This window comes from Hemiscyllium ocellatum, chromosome 5 (genome assembly GCF_020745735.1).
Source record: "Hemiscyllium ocellatum isolate sHemOce1 chromosome 5, sHemOce1.pat.X.cur, whole genome shotgun sequence".
Classification (NCBI taxonomy): domain Eukaryota; kingdom Metazoa; phylum Chordata; class Chondrichthyes; order Orectolobiformes; family Hemiscylliidae; genus Hemiscyllium; species Hemiscyllium ocellatum.
In genome coordinates this window covers 69,807,059-69,832,301 of record NC_083405.1, presented here as the reverse complement: position 1 = coordinate 69,832,301, position 25,243 = coordinate 69,807,059, and the positions used below count along the sequence as shown (strand labels likewise).

Sequence of the window (25,243 nt, the reverse complement as noted above, 5' to 3'; positions counted from 1 at the left end):
GATGATCATGTTGGATTCTACCAGAGCCATTCGGCCTCATACCTTATAACAACTTTTGTCTAAACATGGATGAAAGAGATTAATGTCAGAGGTGAGATGGAAGTGACTATTGTCAAAGCTGTGATTTCCAGGTATGACATCAAGGAGTGCTACGAAAACTTAAGAAAATGGAAATTTCAAGGGATAACTCTTCACTGATTTGGAGTGTACAAGCTAATTGTGATTGTTGAAGATCAATCATCTCAGCTAGATTTTCTCAGGGTAGTGTGATAAGCCCAATCATCTTTATCTGCTTCATCAATGTCTTTCCTTCCATCATGAAGTCACAATTGGAGATTTTCACTAATGTTTGCAAAATAAGCAAAAACCTTTCAGAACTCATGAGTGACAGAAGCAGTCCACATCCACGTGCAACAATATCAGACAAGGTCTTGAAGTGATGAGCAACAAGTAAAATCCATACCACACAAATGCCAGGCAATGACAATCCCAAAAAAGGGAAAAACTAGCCAAGTCCCCTTCCAATAGACTATCATTATCCAGTCCCTACCAGCCCAATCCAATCCAAATACGCTCCTCATCAATGACCTGGGACTCATTATTGTTCAAAACCATATCTAAGCTAGTTGTTTTAATACTGATGTTACAACCAGGTCAAAGTCTGTGAATTGTGGAGAAAGAGGCTCAATTCTTGATTCCCCAAAGCCTTCCTCTCACCTACAAGTTACAAGTCAGGAGTAAGATGAAGGACTTATCGCAGGAATGCATCTCCAACAAAACTCAAGAACCTCATCGCCATTCACAATGGGATCAACTGTTTAAATGACAACACATCCATCAGTTTAAACATGCATGCCCCACACGTTTAAACATTGTATCTGCAATGTCTACTTACAAAATGCATTGCAGCAACTTGTCAATCCTACGTCGATTATTCCTACTTAATATGTAACATCCACCAGCTGGAGGCTGAGAATAGAAGACTTATGGAAATTTATCACCTGCAAGTTCTCCTCCAAGTCCTGAATTGGAACTTCTTTTCTTTGTTCTTATGTAGGATGTGGGCATCACTGAAAAAATGCTGCAGTTATTGCCCATTTTTCATTGCCCTGAAGCTGAGTGGCTCTCAAGGCAATTTCAGAGGACAGTTGAGAGTCAAAAGCATGACTGAGTCTGGAGGTAGATTTCAGCCATTCAGGCAAGGAAACCAGATTTTCTTCCCTATCGGTCATTAATGAACCTGATGGGTTTTACAACAATATTAGTTTCATTATCACCACTACAAAGAAAAGCTTTCAGCTCCAGATTAATTAATTGAATGTAGATTGTACGAGCTCTTAGCCTGGGCCTCTAGGTTACTAGTAAAGTGAAATTATCACTATGTCACAGACTCCCTTTAAGTAGGTCATTATGTTTTTAAAGTCCTAGAAATCTCTACCTAACAGCCCTATGAGAGTACCTTAACCAGAAAATAAAGCAGTTGATGAAAGTAATTCACCATCTTCTGAATGAAAGGATGGAGCTGGAATTGTTGGCCTTGCCAAAGACACTGACATCCTAGAAATGGATCAAGTGATTGTAGGCCTCTAATTTTGTATCACATTGGTCCCAAAATATATCCAAGGCAAAAGCATTCATCTGAGGAACTGCAAATTCCAGTGATTTTAGAAAAAAGCTGGTAGACTGAAGAAAGTATTTGCAGCATTGCATTGCAATAAGGCACCTCAAGAAGAGATGTTTGAAACACAAATAAAGCATTTTCTTTCAAGGGAAATTGAAGGACATCCAGAGTTAATGGTCAGTTGATGATAAGGGTAAAGCAAAAAGGGAAAAGGCGACTTTCAACAAATAGAATATAGAACATAGAACAATACAGCGCAGAACAGGCCTGTTGCGCTGATGTTACACTGACCTGAGAACTAATCTAAGCCTATCACCCTACACTATCCCATCATCATCCATATGCTTATCCAAGGACTGTTTAAGTGCCCCTAATGTGGCTGAGTTAATTACATTGGCAGACAGGCTATTCCATGCTCTTACCACTCTCTGAGTGAAGAACCTGCCTCTAACATCTGTCTTAAATTTATCACCCCTCAATTTGCAACTATGCCCCCTTGTACAAGAAGATGTCATCATCCTAGGAAAAAGACTCTTACTGTCCACGCTATCTAATCCTCTGATCATCTTGTATGTCTCTATTAAATCACTTCTTAGCCTTCTTCTCTCCAATAAGAACAGAATTACATCGCTCAGCCTTTTCTCATAAGACCTTAGTTTCAGACCAGGCAACATCCTGGTAAATCTCCTCTGCACCTTTTCCAATGCTTCCACATCTTTCCTGTAATGGAGCAACCAGAACTGTACACAATTCTTCAAGTGAGGCTGCACAAGCATTTTGTACAGTTGCAGCATGACGTGACTGAACTCAATCCCTCTATCAATAAAATTTAACATACTATATGCCTTCTTAACAGCACTGTCAACCTGGGTGATAACTTGCTGGGATCTATGTACATGAACATCAAGAACTCTCTGCACATCCACACTATCAAGAATCTTTCCATTTACCCAGTATTCTGCCTTACTGTTATTCTTCCCAAAGTGAATCACCTCACATTTATCTGCATTAAATTCCACTTGCCACCTTTTCAGCCCAGTTCTGCAGTTTATCCATCTCCCTGCAACCTGCAACATTTTTCCACACTATCCACCACTCAACTGACTTTAGTATCATCTGCAAACTTACTAACCCATCCACTTATCCTACATCCAAGTCATTTATAAAAATGACTAACAGCAATGGATCGAAAACAGATTCTTGTGGCACACCACTAGTAACTGGACTCTAGGCTGAATATTTTCCATCAACCGCCACTTGTTGCCTTTTTATAGAAAGCCAGTTTCTAATCCAAACTGCTAAATTACCTTCAGTCCCATGCCTCTGCATTTTGTCCAGTAGCCAACCATGTGGAACCTTATCAAAGGTTTTGCTGAAATCCACGTATGCCGCATCAACTGCCCTACCCTCATCCACATGCTTGGTCACCTTCTCAAAAAACCCCTCAATGACAATTGTGAGACACGACCTGCATTTGAGGAATCCATGTTGACTATTTCCAATTGAATTGTTGCTTGCTAGATGATTATGAATCCTATCTCTTACAATCCTTTCCAAAACTTTTCCTACAGCAGACGTAAGGCTCACTGGTTTATAATTACCTGAGTTATCTCTACTGCCCTTCTTGAACAAGGGTACAAGAGTACATCATTTGCAATCCTCCAGTCCTGTGGTACTAAACCTGTAGACAATGACGGCTCAAAGATCAAGGCTAACAGCTCGGCCATCTCCTTCCTAGTTGCCCAGAGAATTCTCAGTAAAATCCCATCTGGCCCAGTGGATTTATCTACTTTCACACCTTCTAGAATTGATAACACCTCCTCCTTACTAACCTCAATCCTTTCAAGTCTAATAGCCGGTATCTCAGTCTTCTCCTCAACAATATTCTCCTTTCCCTGAGTGAAAACAGATGGGAAATATTCATTTAGCACTCTTATATCAGAAGCAAGATTAATTTAATAATCAGGGAGATTTAAAAATGTAATGGAAATGAAAACATTCAGATGAGAAAAAATGTTTGATTATAAAGTGTGATAAAGTGATTATCAGGGAATATTATATTGACCCCTAAAATACTTTATTAACCTATAAAGTATAAGCAGATATTGACAGAACAAGTTGAGTCTACTGAGGACGCAAAGAAATTTTCAAGTTGTTCTGAGGAGGATTATAATATTAAATGTGTTCTTGATCTTCGCACAGAGATAATTGATGTGAAAGTTATACTAAAACAAAAGGAAAGTTATCAATTGGATAGTAATAGACAAAGAAGAAATACTAAAAACATAAGTGTTTGTGGCAGGTCATAAGCCAACTGATCCAAAGGGAATGGATCACAGGTTGCTGCAAGGGCCAAGGGTAGAACCTGCAAAGGTATTGGTCATAAACTTTCAATTTTTATTGGATATAGGTATAGTCCCAGAAAAGTAAGACTTGTTAATCTATAATACTGTGCAAGAAAGAAGAGAGAACAGACAAGGAAATTATAGGCCAGTCATCCTAACATAGATAATGGGAAAGGTATTGGAATTCATTATCAGGGAGGAAAAAAAGCAAACATGAATGGTACAACAAATCATACCTTACTAAATTGATTTAATTATTTGATAAGATTGCAAAGAATGTTCATCAAGTAAATAAGGTAAATGTCCCACATGAGTTAGGCTGAAGGACTTATTTCAGTGCTGCATGTCTCTATGACTCTATGATTCTATATATATAAATGTGTGTGTGTGTGTGTGTGTAATGATTTGTATAAATGAAAGAAATTCAACAATGTACCATATAGGAGATTTATGATGTAAGCCCATCATAAGTATTATGTATTAGGAAGTATTAATGGAATGTAACAGTATAGAAACAAAACTGGTTCAGTAACAGGAAGAAAAGGACATTTGTGGATGGCTGATCTTTAGACTGGAAAGTGGCTTGTTGTGGTTTTCTAGGAAGATCAGTTTTAAGTCTTTACTCTTGGCAACTGTAACATGTGAATAGAATCAGGTTTGGAAGCATCCTTAGTAGAAGATATAACAAAATATAGCAACGAAATAGCGAATCATGAAGAAAGTAGTTTAGGATTCGGGTGACTTTGACAGCATGGCAGTCTGGTAGAAGCATGGCAGATGGAATACAGTGTAGAGAAGTATAAAATGATGCACTCAGAGATTCGACGTAGTAAAACAGGCTGCTATGCAGATAGCTAGAAAATGTGGATAGTAGAGATCTTGATGTCTACATGCACAAACCCTCACAAATGCGAGGATAAGTTGATTTGGTAGTTTAAAAAGCATAAGTGTCATTTAGATTTATGAATCACTTCAGAAGACATTGGAATGTATCAGAAAAAGCAGGGAGAGGGGTTGCCAGAATGTTACTAGGGATAGAGCTTTTAGTTATGAGCAGAGATTGTTAACTTTAGAACTATTTAGAGCAGGAGATTAAAAGCTCACTAAATCAAGATTTTCAAGTTTTAACCAACTAAATAGTTTTTAAAAATTCTACTAGATTAACAAAGGTCATAAATTAAAGATTCGGTGAAACAAAAAATCAGTCAAGAGTTATTTTCATTTAGATTTCTCAGACATGGAACAGTCTACTTGGAAAGGTGGTGAAAGCTAATTCTATACAGACAAAAGACAGAATTGTGAAGTTAAGCATGATTGTTATTTCAAAGAGCCAGGCTAGACATAAAAGGCTAGCTGGTCTCCTTCCATGCTGTATACTTCCAAGATTCTATTTCAACTATGTATCCATTGAGACAGACATAGCCAGTTCTTGGACAATGCAATGTTCAGCTAAAGGAATGACACTAGATGTTACGTTGGATACAGAGTTAGGTACTGACATTTGACAGTGACCAATGTTTTGCACTTGAAAACAGGAATTGTGCCATGATCTAGGTGTGATATTGCACTGTACTATTTGAAGCAATATTGTCTCAGACTCAATATCTTCAGCCTTTTCATTAAAAGCATCCCCCCATCCATAATGTCAGAAATGGGGTTGTTCGGTGCTGATGCACATGATGTACACAATCAACATCCTGGGATTGCCATTGTCCAGAACCCTGAGTCAACCATGTAAATAGGAGAAAGTGAGGACTACAGATACTGGAGATCAGAGTTGAGAGTGTGGTGCTGGAAAAGCGCAGCAGGTCAGGCAGCATCCAAGGAGCCCTTAATGATGAATGGCTTATGCTCGAAAAATCAATTCTCCTGCTTCTCAGGTGCTGCCTGACTTGTCTTGCTTTTCCAGCAGCACACTCTCGACTCAACCATGTAAATACTGTAGTTGCAAGAGCAAGCCAGAGGATGGAATTCTGTTGGGAGTAACTCACTTCCTTACACCGCAGTGTACAGCATCGGCAAGATAGCCAAAGATCCTTCCACAGAATCTTTCAAAATCTTAAAAATCACACAACACCAGGTTATAGTCCAACAGGTTTAATTTCGGAGTGCCCGCTCCTTCATCAGGTGATTCATCAGGGACTGTAACTTGGTCTGGTGTGATTTTTAACTTTGTACACCCCAGTCCAACACCGGCATCACCATTTCAAAATCTTGACCTCTACTACCTTGTAGGATAAGTGTAGCAGATGCATAGGAACACTATCTGCAAATCCCCTCATACCAGATGCCATCTTGTCTTGGAACAATATTATTGTTCTTTTACTGGATCATGACTCTGGAACTCTCTTCTTGGCAGAACAATGTAGTTGTTCCTACATCACGTGGAATTTAACAGTTCAAGAATGTGTCTTACCAAAACATTCTCAAGGGCAATTAATGGACAGGCAGCAAATGTTGGCCTTGTCTACAATGTTCACATCCCATGAAGAAACTAAAAATATAGAAATTGGCAGCAATAGGATACAGCGAGTCCCTGTATTTGAGAACAAATCAGTTCAAGGCTAATCCTGGCCTTTATTCAAGAACTTTTTATGCAATTGATTAATTTCCAAGAACCTTAGCATTTAGAATCATATATTTTTGACTAATGTCTCTAATAAGGACTCTCAACATTAACTTCAATCAAAGAGAATATGAGTAGCGACATTATAAATGAAAATGATTTCAACAATAAGTATGTCAGACAAGAATACTTGAGGTATACTTCTTTTTATTTTTATAGATTCATCCTTTTCTTAACCTGCATGAGCACGTAGTAACAAAGCAATTTGCTTCTAACCTTCTATACAACATTGGAACAACATGTATGGTCTCCGGTCTTCAAAACTTACATACATTAAATATTTTATTTTAACTATGGACACTGCTTCTCTTTGTAAATTAAAACTGTAGCAATTAAACACCAGGTTTGAAATGTTAGAAAGGTCAAAAGCTTGTTTTACTGCCATGCTTACTTTTTTTCCCCTTTTCAGCAAACAATCTGTATCTGCTATAAACAAAGTAAATTTGCACATTAAGCACCTTTCAATTTTATGATACTGAAACGACAATTGACAAAAGAGGGTTTCCCATGGAGTGAGTTTATTTTACCCAGCCATCAAACAGTGATTAATACGTCTAGAGTGATAAAGTAAAAGAGTACAAAGATGTTTTAAAAAGTTATCAGATTACCTTTATTTTGAAAGTAATGATGCGACACAAGATCTAATCTCAGTTGTGATTAGTTCACTTTATTATCAAGTGCCTTTGTGTTTGGCCAATCTGAAGTTCTTTTAACTGTTATCCTAGATGAAGTCTAGCAATTATACAGAATGTACTAAGTGGTTTGGAAATGAGTAATGGTGACATTATTGTAGAGAAGATATTTCAGGTTGCGAGGACAAGTTATTACTGCTCAAAGGGATTAGTAACCATATAGTAATATCACAAGTCAGTGCTCTCTTCTCAAAAGGTTTATTTGTGTATCTGTAACTTTTTAAGTTGAAGCTGCAATGGTGTCCAAGAACAACATGTGAATACAGCTTACTGTGTTACCTTGATTGTCCTGCTCAGATTATTGAACATTTTGTGGTACTGGTTTACAATATCACAAAAGAGTTGGCAATCAGCTCCAGTGTCACATCTCTCCACATGGCACAAAACCTTTATTGGCAGATTTCCTGCCATCGGTACGTGGCACTCCATCCCTCCTATGTTTTATTTGATTCTCTATGATTTGCAAGTTTGACTTCATAAAGGCTTCACATTCTCCTCTGTCTATGTGCTATGTTTTTACTTTAATTTTGTTTATTTATTAGCTGTATTAAATCTCCTTCCAACATGCGGCACCAGCAAGCCAAATTGAGACATTTCCTCCACACGACAAAATGATTCAATGTGCTTGCTAAGAGGATTAAAGAGCAAAATTTGATGTTGAGCCATGTCAAAAAGACATGAGATCTGATAAGACCAAACATTTGTTCAAAGAGATAGCATTTACAGAGTGTGTTAAAGTAGGAAAGCGAAGTGGAGAGATTTCAAGCTTAGCATCTTGGGAACTGAAGATATGATCATCAATGCTGTCAAGAATGTTTAAGAAGCTGGAATCAGAAAAGTGTGGGCACCTCAAGTATTTATGGGGTAAAAGGATATTATAAGAGGAGGGTGAAGGTATCATGGGGGGATGGGGGGGGAGGAGCTGAAGGTGGTGGTTACAGGAATGCAAATATTATAATGTAAGTGTTTGTTAACCTTAAGTCAATACAGGTCAGCGAGTACAAGGTAATGTGGAAATGAGATTTAATGCAAGTTAAAACACTGCCAACTGAGTTTAGGATGACCTGGAGATCACAACAAATAAAATGTGGGACTAAGCATGGAGTTAATTGGAATAATCTATTAAAGGCATGGGTGAAATTGTTCAGAACAAATGATCTGAGTCAGGGTCAACTCAAGCGATATTACATTTTTTGAAATATGCAGTCTTAGTGATGGTGCTTTTTGAATATCAAGCTTTTGAATATCCCTGTAGATTCAAACAATTGCCAGATAGAATTGGTGAGTAGGAAATGGCCTTTCCAACAAGAACTGAAGAGAATTGCAAACGTATGATCAAAGAACCGAAGTAGTCCACTTGGTCCTCTCAATGGCAGCATAGTTGATCTGATTTTAACTCCAATTATGCTTAATAATCTTTCATTCCCTTAGTAACCATGAACCCATCTCACTCTGCCTTAAATATTCTTAAAGATTCTGCATCCAATCCCTTTTGACAAAGGAAATTCCACAGACTTACAAACATCTGAGAGAAAAACAATGTTTCCATATCTTTCTTTTAAATGGCAAAATCTTACTCTTAAACTCTGCCCCCTAATTCTAGATTCTCCCAAAAGACAAAATATCCTTTTGAAGTGACCTCTCATGACCATATATGTACCAGTTAAGTCACCTCTGACTCTTCTAAACTCCCAAAAATATTGGTCTTGCCTGTCTAGTCTTTCTCCGTAAGGAAATGTGCTCATTCCAGGCATTAGCCCAGAAAATCTTCTAAACCTAATCGAGTAAAATTATTTCAGTCTTCTCAGTATTTTACTGGGAGAAACATCTGTTGCTTGGAAAATAGATGTTGAATTTCAAGGTAATGGATGTATTCTGAGAGGTGACAATAAGGGAAAGCTGAGAGTCACCAACATGTATGTGGACACTGATGTTGTCTTTTTGTATTACGTTTCTAAGGGGGGAAATATTGACAAGGAATAGAGGGCGACCAACAATAGGTGTTTGAAGAAAACCAGAATGAAACAAAAACAGAGTATGAGAATGAGAATAAAAGTAATTTCAACTGATTAGATAGATAAGAATGGAACATGAGTCCTCGTCCCAAATAGATAGCTATGGTATATCATTGGACAATAGAATGATTAATTGTGTTAAAAGCTGCAGACACAACAAGAAAGATGAGCAGAGGTAGTTCAACTTTTTTACAGTCATACTAGATGCGATTTGGGTCATTCCTTAGAACCATTTCAGTACAATAGTAGGAACAGCAGCCTTATTGGAAGAATTTATACACTGAGTTACAGGTAGGTTGGGCATAGATTTGGGAGTTAACAACATATTCAAACACTTTGGGAAGGAATGGGAGGTTGGAGATGGAATTACAGTTTTCTAGATTGGAAACATAAAAACAAAAGATTACCTTTTAGAAACATAAAAAAACATCAATGATAGGAGGAATGGTAGGCCATTTGGATCTTCAGGCCTGCCTCTGTGATCCATTCTGATCATAGCTGATCATCAAACTCAATAGTCTGTTCCTGCTTTTACCCCATATTCTGTAATCTCTTTAACAACAAGTCCAATTCCTTCTTGAAATCAGGCAACATTTTAACTTCAACAGCATGAAGGAATTGAAGTGAAAATGGCAGAGATTAAATGGCAAACGCACTGACCAGATAGGTCAGAAAGAAAGTAGAATTTCACAGGTTAGTTTGTGCTTGAATTGATGTAACATGAAATTCGATTTTGTGCCTTTTGGAAAGTACCAGTTAGGCTCAGATGGAAACTATAACCTTGTCTAAGAGAAAGTCAAGTTGGAGAATCGGTAGTTTAAAGAGTGCTGAAAAATTACCTGAGAAATTTGGAAGATGGAGAATCTGAGAGGGAAGAATGCATGGAGGCATGGTAACAGCAGAAAAATGTTGAGGAGGAGAGAAGCAATCAATTAAGTAAAGAAATGGAAGAAAAGGTGGAAAAGGAAGTGTTATGTTCAGGTCAAAAGGTTCAGCCAAAGTAACATACAAATAGATAAAAGGAAAAGTCAAACTACATACAGCAGTTAGTAAGATAGTCAAGATGAGATCAAAACAGCCATAAAGATCTAGTAAAACTACTTGTCCATCAACTCACTAAGCTAAAATGCTTTTCTTTACCTACATGCAATAACAGCTATCTGCAGAAAGCTCGTCTGAATTCATTTTAAAGTCAATCCCATTCAGTTCATCTTTCAGAGAGAAGAGAGAGAAAATAAGTTTATCAGAAACACTATGTATGAACAAACTCAAATATCGTTCTTTCCAGTGCGGTCTAATTGATAGAAAACATGGCCACTATGCTATTTTCTAACAATGAGGTAAAAACAATGACTGCAGATGCTGAAAACCAGATTCTGGATCAGTGGTGCTGGAAGAGCACAGCAGTTCAGGCAGCATCCAAAGTGCAGCAAAATTGACGTTTCGGGCAAAAGCCCTTCATCAGGAATAAAGGGAGCCTGAAGCATGGAGAGATAAGCTAGAGGAGGGTGGGGGTGGGGAGAAAGTAGCATAGAGTACAATGGGTGAGTGGGGGAGGGGATGAAGGTGATAGGTCAGGGAGGAGAAGGTGGAGTGGATAGGTGGAAATGGAATGAGGCAAGTAGGACAAATCCGGACAAGTCATGGGGACAGTGCTGAGCTGGAAGTTTGGAACTAGGGTAAGGTGGGGGAAGGGGAAATAAGGAAACTGTTGAAGTCCACATTGATGCCCTGGAGTTGAAGTGTTCCGAGGCGGAAGATGAAGCGTTCTTCCTCCAGGCTCTGGGGGTGAGGGAGCGGCGGTGAAGGAGGCCCAGGACCTCCATGTCCTCGGCAGAGTGGGAGGGGGAGTTGAAATGTTGGGCCACGGGGTGGTGTGGTTGATTGGTGCGGGTGTCCCGGAGATGTTCCCTAAAGCGCTCTGCTAGGAGGCGCCCAGTCTCCCTAATGTAGAGGAGACCGCATCGAGAGCAACGGATACAATAAATGAAATTAGTGGATGTGCACGTAAAACTTTGATGGATGTGGAAGGCTCCTTTAGGGCCTTGGATAGAGGTGGGGGAGGAGGTGTGGGCACAGGTTTTGCAGTTCCTGCGGTGGCAGGGGCAAGTGCCAGGATGGGAGGGTGGATCGTAGGGGGGCGTGGACCTGACCAGGTAGTCATGGAGGGAACGGTCTTTGCGGAAGGCAGAAAGGGGTGGGGAGGGAAATATATCCCTGGTGATGGGGTCTTTTTGAAGGTGGCGGAAATGTCAGCGGATGATTTGGCTTATGCAAATGTTTGTAGGGTGGAAGGTGAGCACCAGGGGCTTTCTGTCCTTGTTACGGTTGGAGGGGTGGGGTCTGAGGGCGGAGGTGCGGGATGTGGACGAGATGCGTTGGAGGGCATTTTTAACCATGTGGGAAGGGAAATTGCGGATTCTAAAGAAGGAGGCCATCTGGTGTGTTCTGTGGTGGAACTGGTCCTCCTGGGAGAAGATACAATGGAGGCGAAGGAATTGGGAATACAGGATGGCATTTTTGCAAGAGGTAGGGTGGGAAGAGGTGTAACCCAGGTAGCTGTGGGAGTCAGTGGGTTTGTAAAAAATATCAGTGTCAAGTCGGTCGTCATTAATGGAGATGAAGAGGTCCAGGAAGTGGAGGGAAGTGTCAGAGATGGTCCAGGTAAATTTAAAGTCAGGGTGGAATGTGTTGGTGAAGTTGACGAATTGCTCAACCTCCTCGCGGGAGCACGAGGTGGCGCCAATGCAGTCATCAATGTAGTGGAGGAAGAGGTGGGGAGTGGTGCCGGTGTAATTACAGAAGATCAACTGTTCTACGTAGCCAACAAAGAGACAGGCATATTTGGGGCCCATACGTGTGCCCATGGCTACCCCTTTGGTCTTGAGGAAATGGGAGGATTCAAAGGAGAAATTGTTAAGGGTGAGGACCAATTTGGCCAAACGAATGAGAGTGTCGGTGGAAGGGTACTGTTGGGGACGTCTGGAGAGGAAAAAATGGAGGGTTTGGAGGCCCTGATCATGGCAGATGGAGGTGTAGAGGGATTGGATGTCCATGGTGAAGATGATTTGTTGGGGGCCGGGGAAATGGAAGTCTTGGAGGAGATGGAGGGTGTGGGTGGTGTCTCGAATGTATGTGGGGAGTTCCTGGACTGGGGGGGATAGGACAGTGTCAAGGCAGTTAGAGATGAGTTCAGTGGGGCAGGAGCATGCTGAGACAATGGGTCGGCCAGGGTGGTCAGGCTTGTGGATCTTGCTGCCTGAACTGCTGTGCTCTTCCAGCACCACTAATCCAGAATATTTTCTCACAATATCATTTTTAAAATTAAAATATTACTGTAAACTGTATCTTATAACATTGACTTAAAGTAGAACAAACTGCTACAGATTGGAAACACAATTTTGTTAAAAAGCTTTGGATCTTTTCTACCAATAATTTTGAAATATTTCTTTAATTTTTTAACCTTTTTATGCTTTGTTTATTTCACTGGTATTGAAAAGTATTGTTTAATGTTGCATATCAAATATGTGCTTAGATTATGCATGCCATGTTATTAAACAGGAATTTATTGTTTTTGAATTTCTGATTATGAATGGAGAACAAAATAATCCATAAATTTTACATTTTCAAACCATATGTGTATGAATTCATGTACTTCGATTGATAAATGTCCATATTACAGAGGAGGAGGTGCTGGATAATTCCCCAGGAGCTGATCAGCTGTATCCTAAAATTCTGTGGGAAACTAAGGAAGTGATTGCTGAGACCCTTGCTGAGATATTTGTATCACTAATAGTCATAGGTGAGGTGCCGGAAGACTGGAGGTTGGCAAATGTGGTGCCGCTATTTAAGAAAGGTGATAAGGAAAAGCTGGGGAACTATAGAGCAGTGAGCCTGACATCAGTGGCATGCAAGTTGTTGGAGGGAATCCTGAGGGACAGGATTTACTTGTATTTGGAAAGGCAAGGACTGCTTAGGGATAGCCAACATGGCGTAATGTATGGGAAATCATGTCTCACGAACTTGATTGAATTTTTTGAAAAAGTAACAAAGAGGATTGAGGAGGGCAGAGTGGTGGACGTGATCTATATGGATTTCAGGAAGGTGTTCTACAAGGTTCTTCATTATAGACTGGTTAGCAAAGTTAGATTTTGTGGAATGCAGGGAGAACTAGCCATTTGTCTACAGAACTGGCTTGAAGGTAGAAGACAGAGGGTGGTGGTGGAGGGTTACTTTTCAGACTGGAGGCCTGTGACCAGTGGTGTGCCACAAGGATCAGTACTGTATCCGCTGCTTTTCGTCATTTGTATAAACAAGTTGTATATGAACATAGGAGGTATAGTTAGTAATTTTGCAGGTTATACCAAAATAGGAGGTGTAGTGGACAGCGAAGAAGGTTATCTCAAAGTACAATGGGATCTTGATCAGATTGGCCAATGGGCTGAGGGATGGTAAATGGAGTTTAATTTAGATAAATGAGACGTGCTGCATTTTGGAAAGTCAAATCAGAACAGGATTTATACACGTAATAGTAAGGTCCTGGAGAGTGTTACTGAACAAAGAGACCTTGGAGTGCAGGTTCATAGTTCCTTGAAAGCAGAGTCTTAGGTCGATAGAATAGTGAAGAAGGTGTTTGGTATGCTTTCCTTTATTGGTCAGAGTATTGAGTACAGGAATTGGTGGGTCATGTTGCAGCTGTACAGGACATTGGTTAGGCCACTTTTGGAATATTGAATGCAATTCTGGTCTCCCTCTTATCAGAAGGATGTTGTGAAACTCTAAAGAGTTCAGAAAACATTTACAAGGATGTTGCCAGGGTTGGAGGATTTGAGCTACAGGGAGAGGCTGAATAGGTTGCTTTCACTAGAGTGTTGGAGGCTGAGGGATGACCATATAGAGGTTTATAAAATCATGAGGGCCATGGATAGGGTAAATAGACAAGGTATTTTTCTTGGGTTGGGGGAGTCCAGAACTAGAGGGCATAGGTTTAGTGTGAGAGTGAAAAGATTTAAAAGGGACCTAAGGGGCAACTTTTTCATGCAGAGGGTGATGTGTGTATGGAATGAGCTGCCAAAGGATGTGGTGGAGGCTGGTTAAATTATAGCATTCAAAAGACATCAGATGGATATCTAAATGGGAAGGGTTTAGAAGATTATGGGTCAAGTGTTGGAAAATGGGACGAGATTAGGTTAGGATATCTGGTCGGCATGGATGAGTTGGACCGAAGAGTCTGTTTCTGTGCTGTATATCTCTATGACACTATGATACTATTTGATGACAGAGTATAAAATTTGTGGGAAATAACTAGTGCCTATTAATTGCTACGTAATGTACTTCAGAAAATCACTTGTGTTTAAACAGATGCTATAACATTGCCTACTGAACATCTCTCTTGCTAATTCTAGTTGCGTGGAATTTAGCAATGCAAGAAGAAAGCTTCAATGTTTCATCTCTTGAATGATTGAATTTATATTTGTTATGAAATTATAGTTTGAGTGGTATTAAAATATTGCTTGGACTCAAAGTGATATAACTTTTTGAAAAGTTTTCTTGGGCATTTTTATATGGACACAATTATTGTTTTATGGCCTTCTTTTATCATATGTGATCATTTCTTTCCTGTCAGTCAGACCTATTAGCTCTCTGAGAGTAATGTCAGTTTAGTACCAAAATGGCACCAGGACTGCATTTTAAACCAAAAGAATTTTCATGAGATGTGGGTGATACTGGCAGGGCCAGCATTTATTACATTTATCAAAGGTGCTTTTGGAGAGGCTTCAGTATGGACATCCTGAGTGTATTCTGCAAGGATGCAATGTCAGCAAAATTGCAGCATCAAACAGTGTGGCACCCTCAGCTGATCCACTACAGTATTAGATCCTGCCACTGCAGTTAATGCCCTCACTGAAACACTTACAGCTGAACATGCATTCAGCAGCCGCAATTCAGCAATGCATAAGCTCTCCCTGCCAGCACTATTTAAAGGGATTCTCAACAATGTGCAAGTTAGCTGCTTATTATTTTTAACTGAGGTTTTTGAAAACACTGGGTGCCTGAAGGAGTTGATTATAGTTGGAGATGTCTGCAGGGAGAGGCGTTGTACATGAGAGCAGGTATTATTGTGACTGCAAGGGCTCTGGATACACCATGTGTTACCAGTCATGGATATGACAGTAGGTGTTTCCCTTGGATTGCAATATTAGCAGGAGCTGATGATCAAACAGCAAGTAAGAAGAATAGCTGCTTACAAAGGAAGGATGTATTGAGGGTTGCTGCAGAAAGACTCAAAACAGTAGACATAATCCATCTAGGGTCTTCCAGTTGCACATCTCCAGTTAAATGAGGAGTAGTATGCCCATCCCCTTTAACTTAATGAAGGTGGTGTTCCCAGAATTTTAATGTTTCTTGAGCCAGAACTGAAAACCTGACAGCAAGGAAAGTTCTGCCAGTGATTGTTGTTACAACCAGCTGATGAAGGCTGAATCAGCTCCATTATTTTAAACTCCCTTAGTTGGCCGCCACAAAGATTTTGAATTATTTTTAGCGGGCAGATATATCATATTTCAAATAAAATGTACTCTCTGACAAAATTAAGGAGTCAATTACAAGATTTTCTTCAGTGAAAGAAAGAGGAACCTTATTAACTACAATAAAGAAGGATAATAAAATATGACATCAAGCACTAAAGAAAGACAGATATAGCACCTTAAACAGGGAAAATGTATAGTCCATGAGTGAACATCAAGAATAGGCAGTTTGAAAGGTCCTTGAGGTTTTAGGTTTAAACCTGAGGCCACAGATATTTAATTGATCTTTCAACATTTGCAACAGTGACAAATTTTGTAGGTATCCCCGTGTTGTTGATAAATGGATGTTTCTCTATTTTGTTTCATTCCTGGGCACCATTTTACAAAAGATTAAGCAAATTATAAGGAGAAAGAAAGAGCCTTTCAATTCTGCTGTTATAAATCCATTTTCTTATCTTTCTGCCCTAAAATCTGTTGCCTTATAATTCCTTTGTTTATTCCCATGTCTAGTTTAATTGTTTTCCCAAGTTGAATAATTGGCAGATAACTATAATGCAAAATAACACCCTACTTCCAGAAATGTGTACATCAAACAGGTGTTACAGAGCTGAATGACTGATTTCAGTTTTTATGATAACATTTTAATTTTAGTTCACACTGGGTGTTGTTTGACATTTTTGTGAACTTGGCTTAATCTAGTCAGGGAGAAAGTGAGGACTGCAGATGCTGGAGATCAGTGCTGAAAATGTGTTGCTGGAAAAGCGCAGCAGGTCAGGCAGCATTCAAGGAGCAGGAAAGTCGATGTTTCGGGCATGAGCCCTTCTTCAGGAATGAGGAAAGTGTGTCAAGCAGACTAAGAAAAAAGGTATGGAAGAGGGACTTGGGGGCGGGACGTTGGAAATGCGATAGGTGGAAGGAGGTCAAGGTGAGGGTGATAGGCTGGAGTGGGGTGGGGGCAGAGAGGTCAGGAAGAAGATTGCAGGTTAGGAGGGCAGTGCTGAGTTCGAGGGATTTAACTGAGACAAGGTGGGGGGGAGGGGAAATGAGGAAACTGGAGAAATCGAGGTTCATCCCTTGTGGTTGGAGGGTTCCTAGGCGGAAGATGAGGCACTCTTCCTCCAGCTGACATGTTGCTGTGGTCTGGCGATGGAGGAGTCCAAGGACTTGCATGTCCTTGGTGGAGTGGGAGGGGGAGTTGAAGTGTTGAGCCACGGGGTGGTTGGGTTGGTTGGTCCAGGTGTCCCAGAGGTGTTCCCTGAAACATTCTGCAAGTAGGCGGCCTGTCTTCCCAATATAGTCAGGTGACTACTATGGCCATCTTAAGTTTTTCCCTTTTTTAAACCCGTTTAATCTATGAAAGGTACCAGGTGTTAAAAGTCAAACAAGTCCACACCGATCCTCCGAAGAGCAACCCTACATTTACCCCTTCACCTAACACTTCGGGCAATTTAGCATGGCCAATTCACCTAATCTGCACATTTTTGGACTGTGGGAGGAAACCGGAATACCCGGAGGAAACCCACGCAGGCATGGGGAGAATGTGCAAACTCCACACAGACAGTTCCCTGAAGCAGGAATTGAACCCAGGTCTTAGAGTCAAGATTTGATACTTGATTAATGACTTATCAATCAGTATGGGCGGCACGGTGGCACAGTGGTTAGCACTGCTGCCTCACAGCACCTGAGACCTGGGTTCAATTCCCGACTCAGGAGACTGACTGTATGGAGTTTGCACGTTCTCCCCGTATCTGCGTGGGGGTGCTCCGGTTTCCTCCCACAGTCCAAAGATGTGCGGGTCAGGTGAATTGGTCATGCTAGATTGCCCGTACTGTTAGATAGGGGTAAATGTAGGGGTATGGGTGGGTTGTGCTTCGGCGGGTCTGTGTGGACTTGTTGGGCCGAAGGGCCTGTTTCCACACTGTAATTCTAATCTGTGATGAGACTAGTGTTAACAAAAAGAATTCTGCCAATATATTGAAAAGGTTACCAGTATATGAGATTAGACTATTATTTTCTCTTCAGTGTAATACTTTATGCTAGCAGATAAGAATCTTGCTTAAATTTCTCAACAAAAGCAGCATCTGTGGAGAGAACAGACATGTTCCCACTTCAAGCATAATCTGATCCACAAATGGTGATAGACCTGATGGGTATTTTCAGCAGTTTCAGTTACTAGATTATATTTCCAAAGTTTTTTTTTTAGTTCCTACACAGATTAGACTCGACTTCCATAACTGACTCACATGTTTCCATGTTACTGTCTGTATTCCAAAATCCACTTTCTAAAATGTGGACTCATTATTAAGGTATTACAGCAACTTGAACCAAAGTGATAAGAACATTACAAGACACAGTCAAAAGAAGTTAGTTAAGGAATTTGAGTGAAAGAAGTAAGTTTTGATTTGGATTTTGGATGTGGTCAGAGCCAGAATAAGATGGAATGATTTAGGGATGAAGAGTTAAGATGAAGCATTTTGATGCCTGGGATTTTTATCATTAGCTCTATTAAGATCAAAGGAAAGATTGCACCATCGAGGCAAAAGTGTGGAGGATGCAAGCAAAAATAGAGGGCTGGGAAATGTTGCAAAAATTTGTCACAGTGAAGATTTTGAAATCTTTCTGTTACAAACATACAAATGCACATGCCAAACTATGAATTAAGAGCAATTGAGCATTCTGCCCCACAAGCTTGTTCCACCATCCAACTAGATCTCAACTCCAAATACCCTTTGATTCCTTTGTTAGTCAAGAGTACCTCTGCCTTATAAATATTCAATGACACTGACTCTAACACTCTCTGGAGAAAACAATTGCAAGGACTCATGACTCTCTGAGAGAAACAAATTATCCTCATTTCAGCCTGAAATGGCATACTATTAATTTATAAAAAAAAGGTCTCTTCTAGTTCTGGTCTCTCCTATAAGGAAAGACAATCTTTCAGCATCCATCCTATCATGAGAAATATGAGAAACCGGTTTTAGCTCAGTCGTAACTTCATTTTATTCCTTAAATCCTCCTAGTCACGAATTCGCATATAGTTAACCGCGGCACTAGCGAGTGTTTATTGTTATCTTGGGGTGGCACGGTGGAGCAATGGTTAACACTTCTGCCTCACAGTGCCAGGGACCTAGGTTCAACTCTAGACTATGTGGAGTTTCCCAGTTCTCCTCGTATCTGCTCCAGTTTCCATTGGGTGCTTGAGTTTCCTCCCACAGTCCAAAGATCTGCAGATTAGGTGGATTGGCCACATTAAATTGCCCCAGAATGTCCAAGGATGTGTAGTAGATTCACTAAAGGGAAGGAAACAGCCATCCTTACCTGGTCTAGCCTACACTCCAGACCCAGAGCAATGTGCTTAATTCTTAGCTGCCTTTTGGGCAATTAGGGATGGCTAGCCAGCCTCGTTTAGATTACTTACAGTGTGGAAACAGGCCCTTCGGCCCAACAAGTCCACACCGACCCGCCGAAGCACAACCCACCCATATGCCTACATTTAGCCCCTACCTAACACTACGGACAATTTAGCATAGCCAATTCACCTGACCCACACATCTTTGGAATGTGGGAGGAAACTGGAGCACCCGGAGGAAACCCACGCAGACACGGGGAGAACGTGCAAACTCCACACAGTCAGTCGTTCTGTACTGTTGGGATCTATAATTCTGTCCAGTTCCATCAGGTTTTTATATGTTCTATGTTTCAATAAGATCTCCTCTCATTTTTCTCAACGCCAATTAATACAGGCCCAAAATGTCCAACCTTCTTGATAAGATAACCACTCCCACTTTACCCTTATAGTCCCAGGAAACAGTTGAATGAACCTTCTCTGCTACTTTGAATGCAATTATGTCCTTTGTAAGTAAAAAGAAAGTGGACATACCAGACCATATGGCTGCTCATTCATTAAAGAGAGGTGATTGGTTTGACCTGATGGTCCTGATGAAGGGCTCTGGCCTGAAACGTCGAATTTCCTGTTCCTTGGATGCTGCCTGACCTGCTGTGCTTTAACCAGCAACACATTTTCAGCTCTGATCTCCAGCATCTGCAGACTTTTTACTTGACCTGATGGTCACCAATTCTCAGGCAAGAAGAGAGATTGAAAAGGAAACCCAGAAAATCAGCTATCAAGCCAACTGATCTAACCAACCCTCTTTGGTAAGTAAGGAGACCAAAGTTGTGCGTAATATTCTAGTCAGTGTCCAGCTGGAATACTGCAAACAATTTTGATCCTTTTATCAAAGAAGGTTCACTAGGCTAATCCTGGGTTGAATACTCATTGGAATTTATAAAAATGAGAGGCAGTAATATTAACCATAAAAGATTCATAGAGGATTTGACGAGACTAAATGCGCAGAAGTTGTTTCCCCTTGTGAGAGAGTCTAGTACCAGATGGCATAATCACAAAATAAGAGGTTGTACATTTGAGATAGAGATAAAGAGGAATTTCTTCTCTCAGAGGGATAGTACACTTATGGATTTCTTTACCACAGAGGACTGTAATGACTGGGTCATTAGATACATTCAAGGCTAGAAACACAGATTTTTAATCAGTAAGTGAATCGAAGGTTCAGGGAAAAAAGGCAGGAAAATGGAGTTGAAGATTATCAGATCAGCCATTATCTCTTTGAATGGTGAAGTGGATTTGATGAACTAAATGGTCTACTTCTGCTCCAATGTCTTGTGATTTTAAGGTCAGGAAAAAATCTGGGGGAAGACAAAGAGGAAACTAAAGTGCTGATTTTATCATTTGCATAGACAATTTGTATAATACAAAGTTTGATGAGTGGAAATAGCATCTTAGCCATCCACAAAGTTTGCATTAGAAAGATGATGATGAAATGGAAATACTCAAGCACTTTATTCGGAGTTCTGGATTGTTGCTGGATGGAGCAAGCAAAAATTCATTTTCACCATGCATCCTCCTCCCATAACACAATGGAGACCTGCTCAGAAAGCTCCATTGGGTTTGTCAGCTGCTTCCCTGGAAGAGTGGAATCACTCATAATTGGACACTCTACGTCTGATTGAAGGACCCAGCATTGGATACAGAATGTCCACTGAGAGCCAACTCCCCACCAGGCTATAAACCCCATACCTATACCCTCTATGATAATGCTGCCCTGCCCTCAATTATTGTTGGCCTAACTGGAGTTTGTGATGAACCTGGGCCTAATTGGGTGCTGTGCCACAAGTGGTCACCATTGTCACTAACAGCGTTAGTGGAAGATCTATTGATGGCCATGTAAGCACCTGAAGGGCACTTGATTCAATTGACCCCCACCCCTATAGAACTGACAAAATTTCCACATTCATTCTCTGATCATCAACACAAGAAAATATAATCGTAACTTCTGATGTAGTGCTGTTGAAGAAAATTGCATACATGACATATGGTAATATATTAGGAACTGCTGGTTAACTTTGCAGAAGAATATTGCAAACAATTATTGAAAGAGACATTTTGATGGTAATCCTGGTGGTTTTAAATGACACCTTCTTAAGACAAATACCATTTCTTTCTATACTGTTTGCATTTGTTACGAAATGGAAACCTGATACTGGCTCATGATTTTTCAACATATTTCACTGCTTAAGACAAAATGGAATAAAAGGACTTAATTTTGATCAAGCTATATTTATTTCAACAGACCTTTGGTTAACTATTTTTGAACTCTACTAATGGAATCATCCCTACTTTCGAGATACTCACTATTTATAAGAATGAGGCAGAACACTCACTGGAATTTCCTTCAGGTTCTTAGTATTGGTGTTGAATTTCAATTACAAGGTGACCATTGCACAGCGATAGGCTCAATGGATAACACATGTACAATGAATCAGACTGCTGTGAGATTGGGTCCTGAATCAGGATTGTCGTGCATATCCTGAGGAGAAACTTCAATTCTGAATACTTCAAAAACTCAATGAACTGACTGATGTCTTGTGGCATTTTGATGTTTGATGAATCCAAAACAGTTTCTGTTAATTGAAGGTATTATGTGATGTGTGATCTTGTATGGAACAATGGTCTTGAGGCGTTCAGCTCCTATCACAGCTATTGTATTTCGAATCAATATATTGTCAATGGATTATATGGAGCACTAACCTTAGCACAGCCCAGTTGGGCTGAAGAACCTATTTCTACACTGTAAATTGTATTCAATATGCAAAAGACTCCTGTATATTTGTAACAGTCTATGTATAATTCCAATTCATTCCTCCTTAATTACTGAGGAGTATTGCATTGTTGAATGTACCACCTCTTGAATGAAACATTATATGGAGGTCTATCTGCCTGTTCAGGTAGAGCTATCATTTCACCCTTTAAGCAGTGCTAATCTTTCTAATGTATCTTCAACCTGCAGTTTTGTTCTTATTATTTTGTTTTTTAAAGTCACTGTTCTGTGAAAACTGCCATTTTCAGAAACTCAAGCATCTGATTTGGAAACTGTGAATCCTAGTCCAGGTGGCACAGAAGGTACCCAAGATCAGTTAGGAGGCACCAACTTCAGATTTGTACCAGCTCCTGGGCATGTCATACAAGACAGATTGTTTGAAACACGAAATTCAGCTGATGCACAGATGGGCATGAGGGCACGAACTAACTACAAACCAAAGCCAAGAGAGCAGCAGGTAAAGCTCAAAGATTCCTCAGAATTTGATTTAAATTATTGATTAAATTACTAATGATTGGACGTTAATAAGCATGTGTTTTTCTTTCCATTGCATGATGGTGAACTTAACACCTCGCCAGCTAATTCAAGCAAAACAATTTTCTAGACAATGTTGACTCTGGTTGCACTCATTTTCCTTTCTTTAAAAAAATGATTTTCCCCTCTATTTTCTCTTTTCTGTCAATGACACTGGTTCATTTGGGGCTATGATTCTAATGGTACTTTGCTAAAACAGTGGTCTATTTGGTCACAGCACACAATACAGTTAACACAATCATATCCTCACCAGTCATTTACCCTTATTGAAATTTTCCATTAGATAGTTAAGTCATGACTTAGAACACTAGGAACATTTCCACACTGAAACCAAGGGCAGGAAGGTCAATTACTGTCCTCTAGCCTGCTGTGGCTTGGATTAGGAAGTGAGAACAAATCTAATATTAATTCTTGAAATTGCTGGTCCGTAAGGCTCAGTCATTCACTACTTTAACTTGCTAAGTAATTGTGGGGCTACCTCTGAAGAAAACGTAATTCATGGACATGATGCAAATTTGAACACATTGGTCAGTACAATTTCGTAGAATTACAACACACAAGAAAATGTGGTTAGGAAAGCAAGTAGGATACTTGTCTTTATTGGTCAAGACCACGAGTAGAGGATCAGGGGAGGTTATGCTTAATCTATATGAAACACTGGATGACAGTTCAAGAATTGCTTCCTGTTTGGGTCACTGCATAAATAGAAAGGATGCAATTACACTAAAGAGATGCAAAGGTTATTTAAAGGGATGTTGCCAAGTGTAGAGAATTTTATTTTCTGAAGAATTTTACCCATGAGGAAAGCTAAGATTATCTGGAGGTTTTTACATCCAAAGAAAAGAAAAGGTTAAGAGAAGATTGAATTGAATGGTACAAAAGTATAAGGGACTGAAATAGGGTCAAAGGGAAAAAAAATCATTTCAATTATCAAAGAAACCAAGAGCCAAGGGCATAAAACTAATCAAAGGATTAGAGGGGAGTTGAGCAGAAATCTTTTCATTGAGAGATTAGTGATGTCTGGTCCTCACAGTCTAAAAGTGCATTGTATTTCATAAAAACCCAGATTTCTATTGGAGATGCTGTATTCTAGTGGTATATGGATCAAGAGCTGGAAAGTGAGCTTAGGCTTATTAGACCTTTCAGTCACCCATTCATTGGTGCTGTAAATCTTTCTATATTTCTTTGTCTGTACTAAACACTGAAAAACTAATTTTAGAGGGATTTTTGCATTTCTAAGACTCAATCCCCAGGTGAATGGTAATTGGCATTGTGGACAGCCTTACAGACTTGTAGCTGTGTAATATTCTGGTAATCTCTGTAGTCATATTTAAAAATGATTTTGAAAATGATAAATCAAGTGAATAGCTAAATTAATGCAATCATTCTATAATTAATTGGTCAGCTTTCTCTTGATCAGTTTCAATTGAGGTAGGGCTTCAGCCACTGAGAGCAATGCTAGCTGTCAGTTGTCCACTTGTGTTTAGTTTTGTCTCATAAATGTCAGAAGAAAGTCACATATTATGTTTTTGCTATCTGTATAACATAACAGTATATAGACACTGTGTCTTACATCTTAGCTAGATCCTGCAGAAACTCAAAGGATCAGTGTACCATAAATGAAAAATCTAGGACTCAAATATTAAGCATTAGATATTTGTTTGATTGCATTATTGTGAGAAAGCAACAGAAAATCTGCAAACAAATGTGAAGAATTAAACTAAAATGCTGTAAGCACACTTTCAAAGCACAGTATTTACACCATTACCATGCAACATACTCAGTCATGGTGTGCTGTCCAAAAATGGAATCTGTGTACGTGTTCTCTCAGCTTCTAGTTTAGCAGATACATGGGGCAGGATTGGATTCACATGAGCCACATAACAGTAACTGAAGCATTTGCAATGTTTTGGTTTGTTCAATGGCATGCCCCTTCTTATTTGCTAGACTGACAGTTTGATTCATTCCATTGGGTCATCAGATGTTTTTCATATGAAGATATCATCCATCCCTAAGATGAGCTCTTCATAATATTAATAATGCCTCAAGTCATTCCTAGCCTGCAGTTAATGGGTGAACTCACTCTGAATCTGACTAACCACAAACTTTATAAAGTTTCTGTACACTTGGTTGTAAGTTATAACTGGAATTTTAGTATGTATTTGTGCTTCTATCGTTATTCATACTCTGAGGCAATGGAAGGAGTATACAACCTACAAAAGTGTATACATGTTATAATTGACCATTTGAATTGTTCTTTTCCTTACCTATATGTCTTCATATTTTGCAAACTTGCCTCTCTGTGTGTTTTGATACCTCCTTGAAGAGGATGCTTTGCTGAAATCATTTTTTGGACATTTCTGTTCCCTTGGCTCTTGCACTCTTTTAAAACCTGAAAGATGAGGAAAATGAGAGAAGAGAAAAGGTCATCCAGCAACTTCACTGGATTCGAGTTGTTTTCCTTAGAACAGAGAAGGCTGATGTGTACAAAATTATGAGGGACATAGTTAGAGTGGATAGGAAGAACCTATTCTCCTTAGTAGAGGTTCAATAAGCAGGGTACATAGATTTAAGGGCTGGAAGCTTAGAGAGGCTCTGAGGAGTTTTTGTTTATCCCTGGAGTGGGACGATATTAGTAACTCACTACCTGAAAGGATGAGAAAAGCAGGAACCCCCACAACATTTAGGAAGCTTTTAGGTGAACACT

General features: G+C 39.7%; 1 protein-coding gene across 1 annotated transcript in view; it reads left to right on the top strand.

Annotated features, from left to right (window-relative positions):
• The window catches only part of LOC132815735 (insulin-like growth factor-binding protein 4), a 91,691-nt gene that overhangs the window by 49,263 nt on the left and 17,185 nt on the right, over nt 1–25,243 (top strand). The window contains exon 2 of the mRNA XM_060824848.1: nt 22,251–22,459. Coding sequence (XP_060680831.1) covers nt 22,251–22,459 — 209 coding nt within the window. The remainder of the gene's footprint in view (nt 1–22,250; nt 22,460–25,243) is intronic.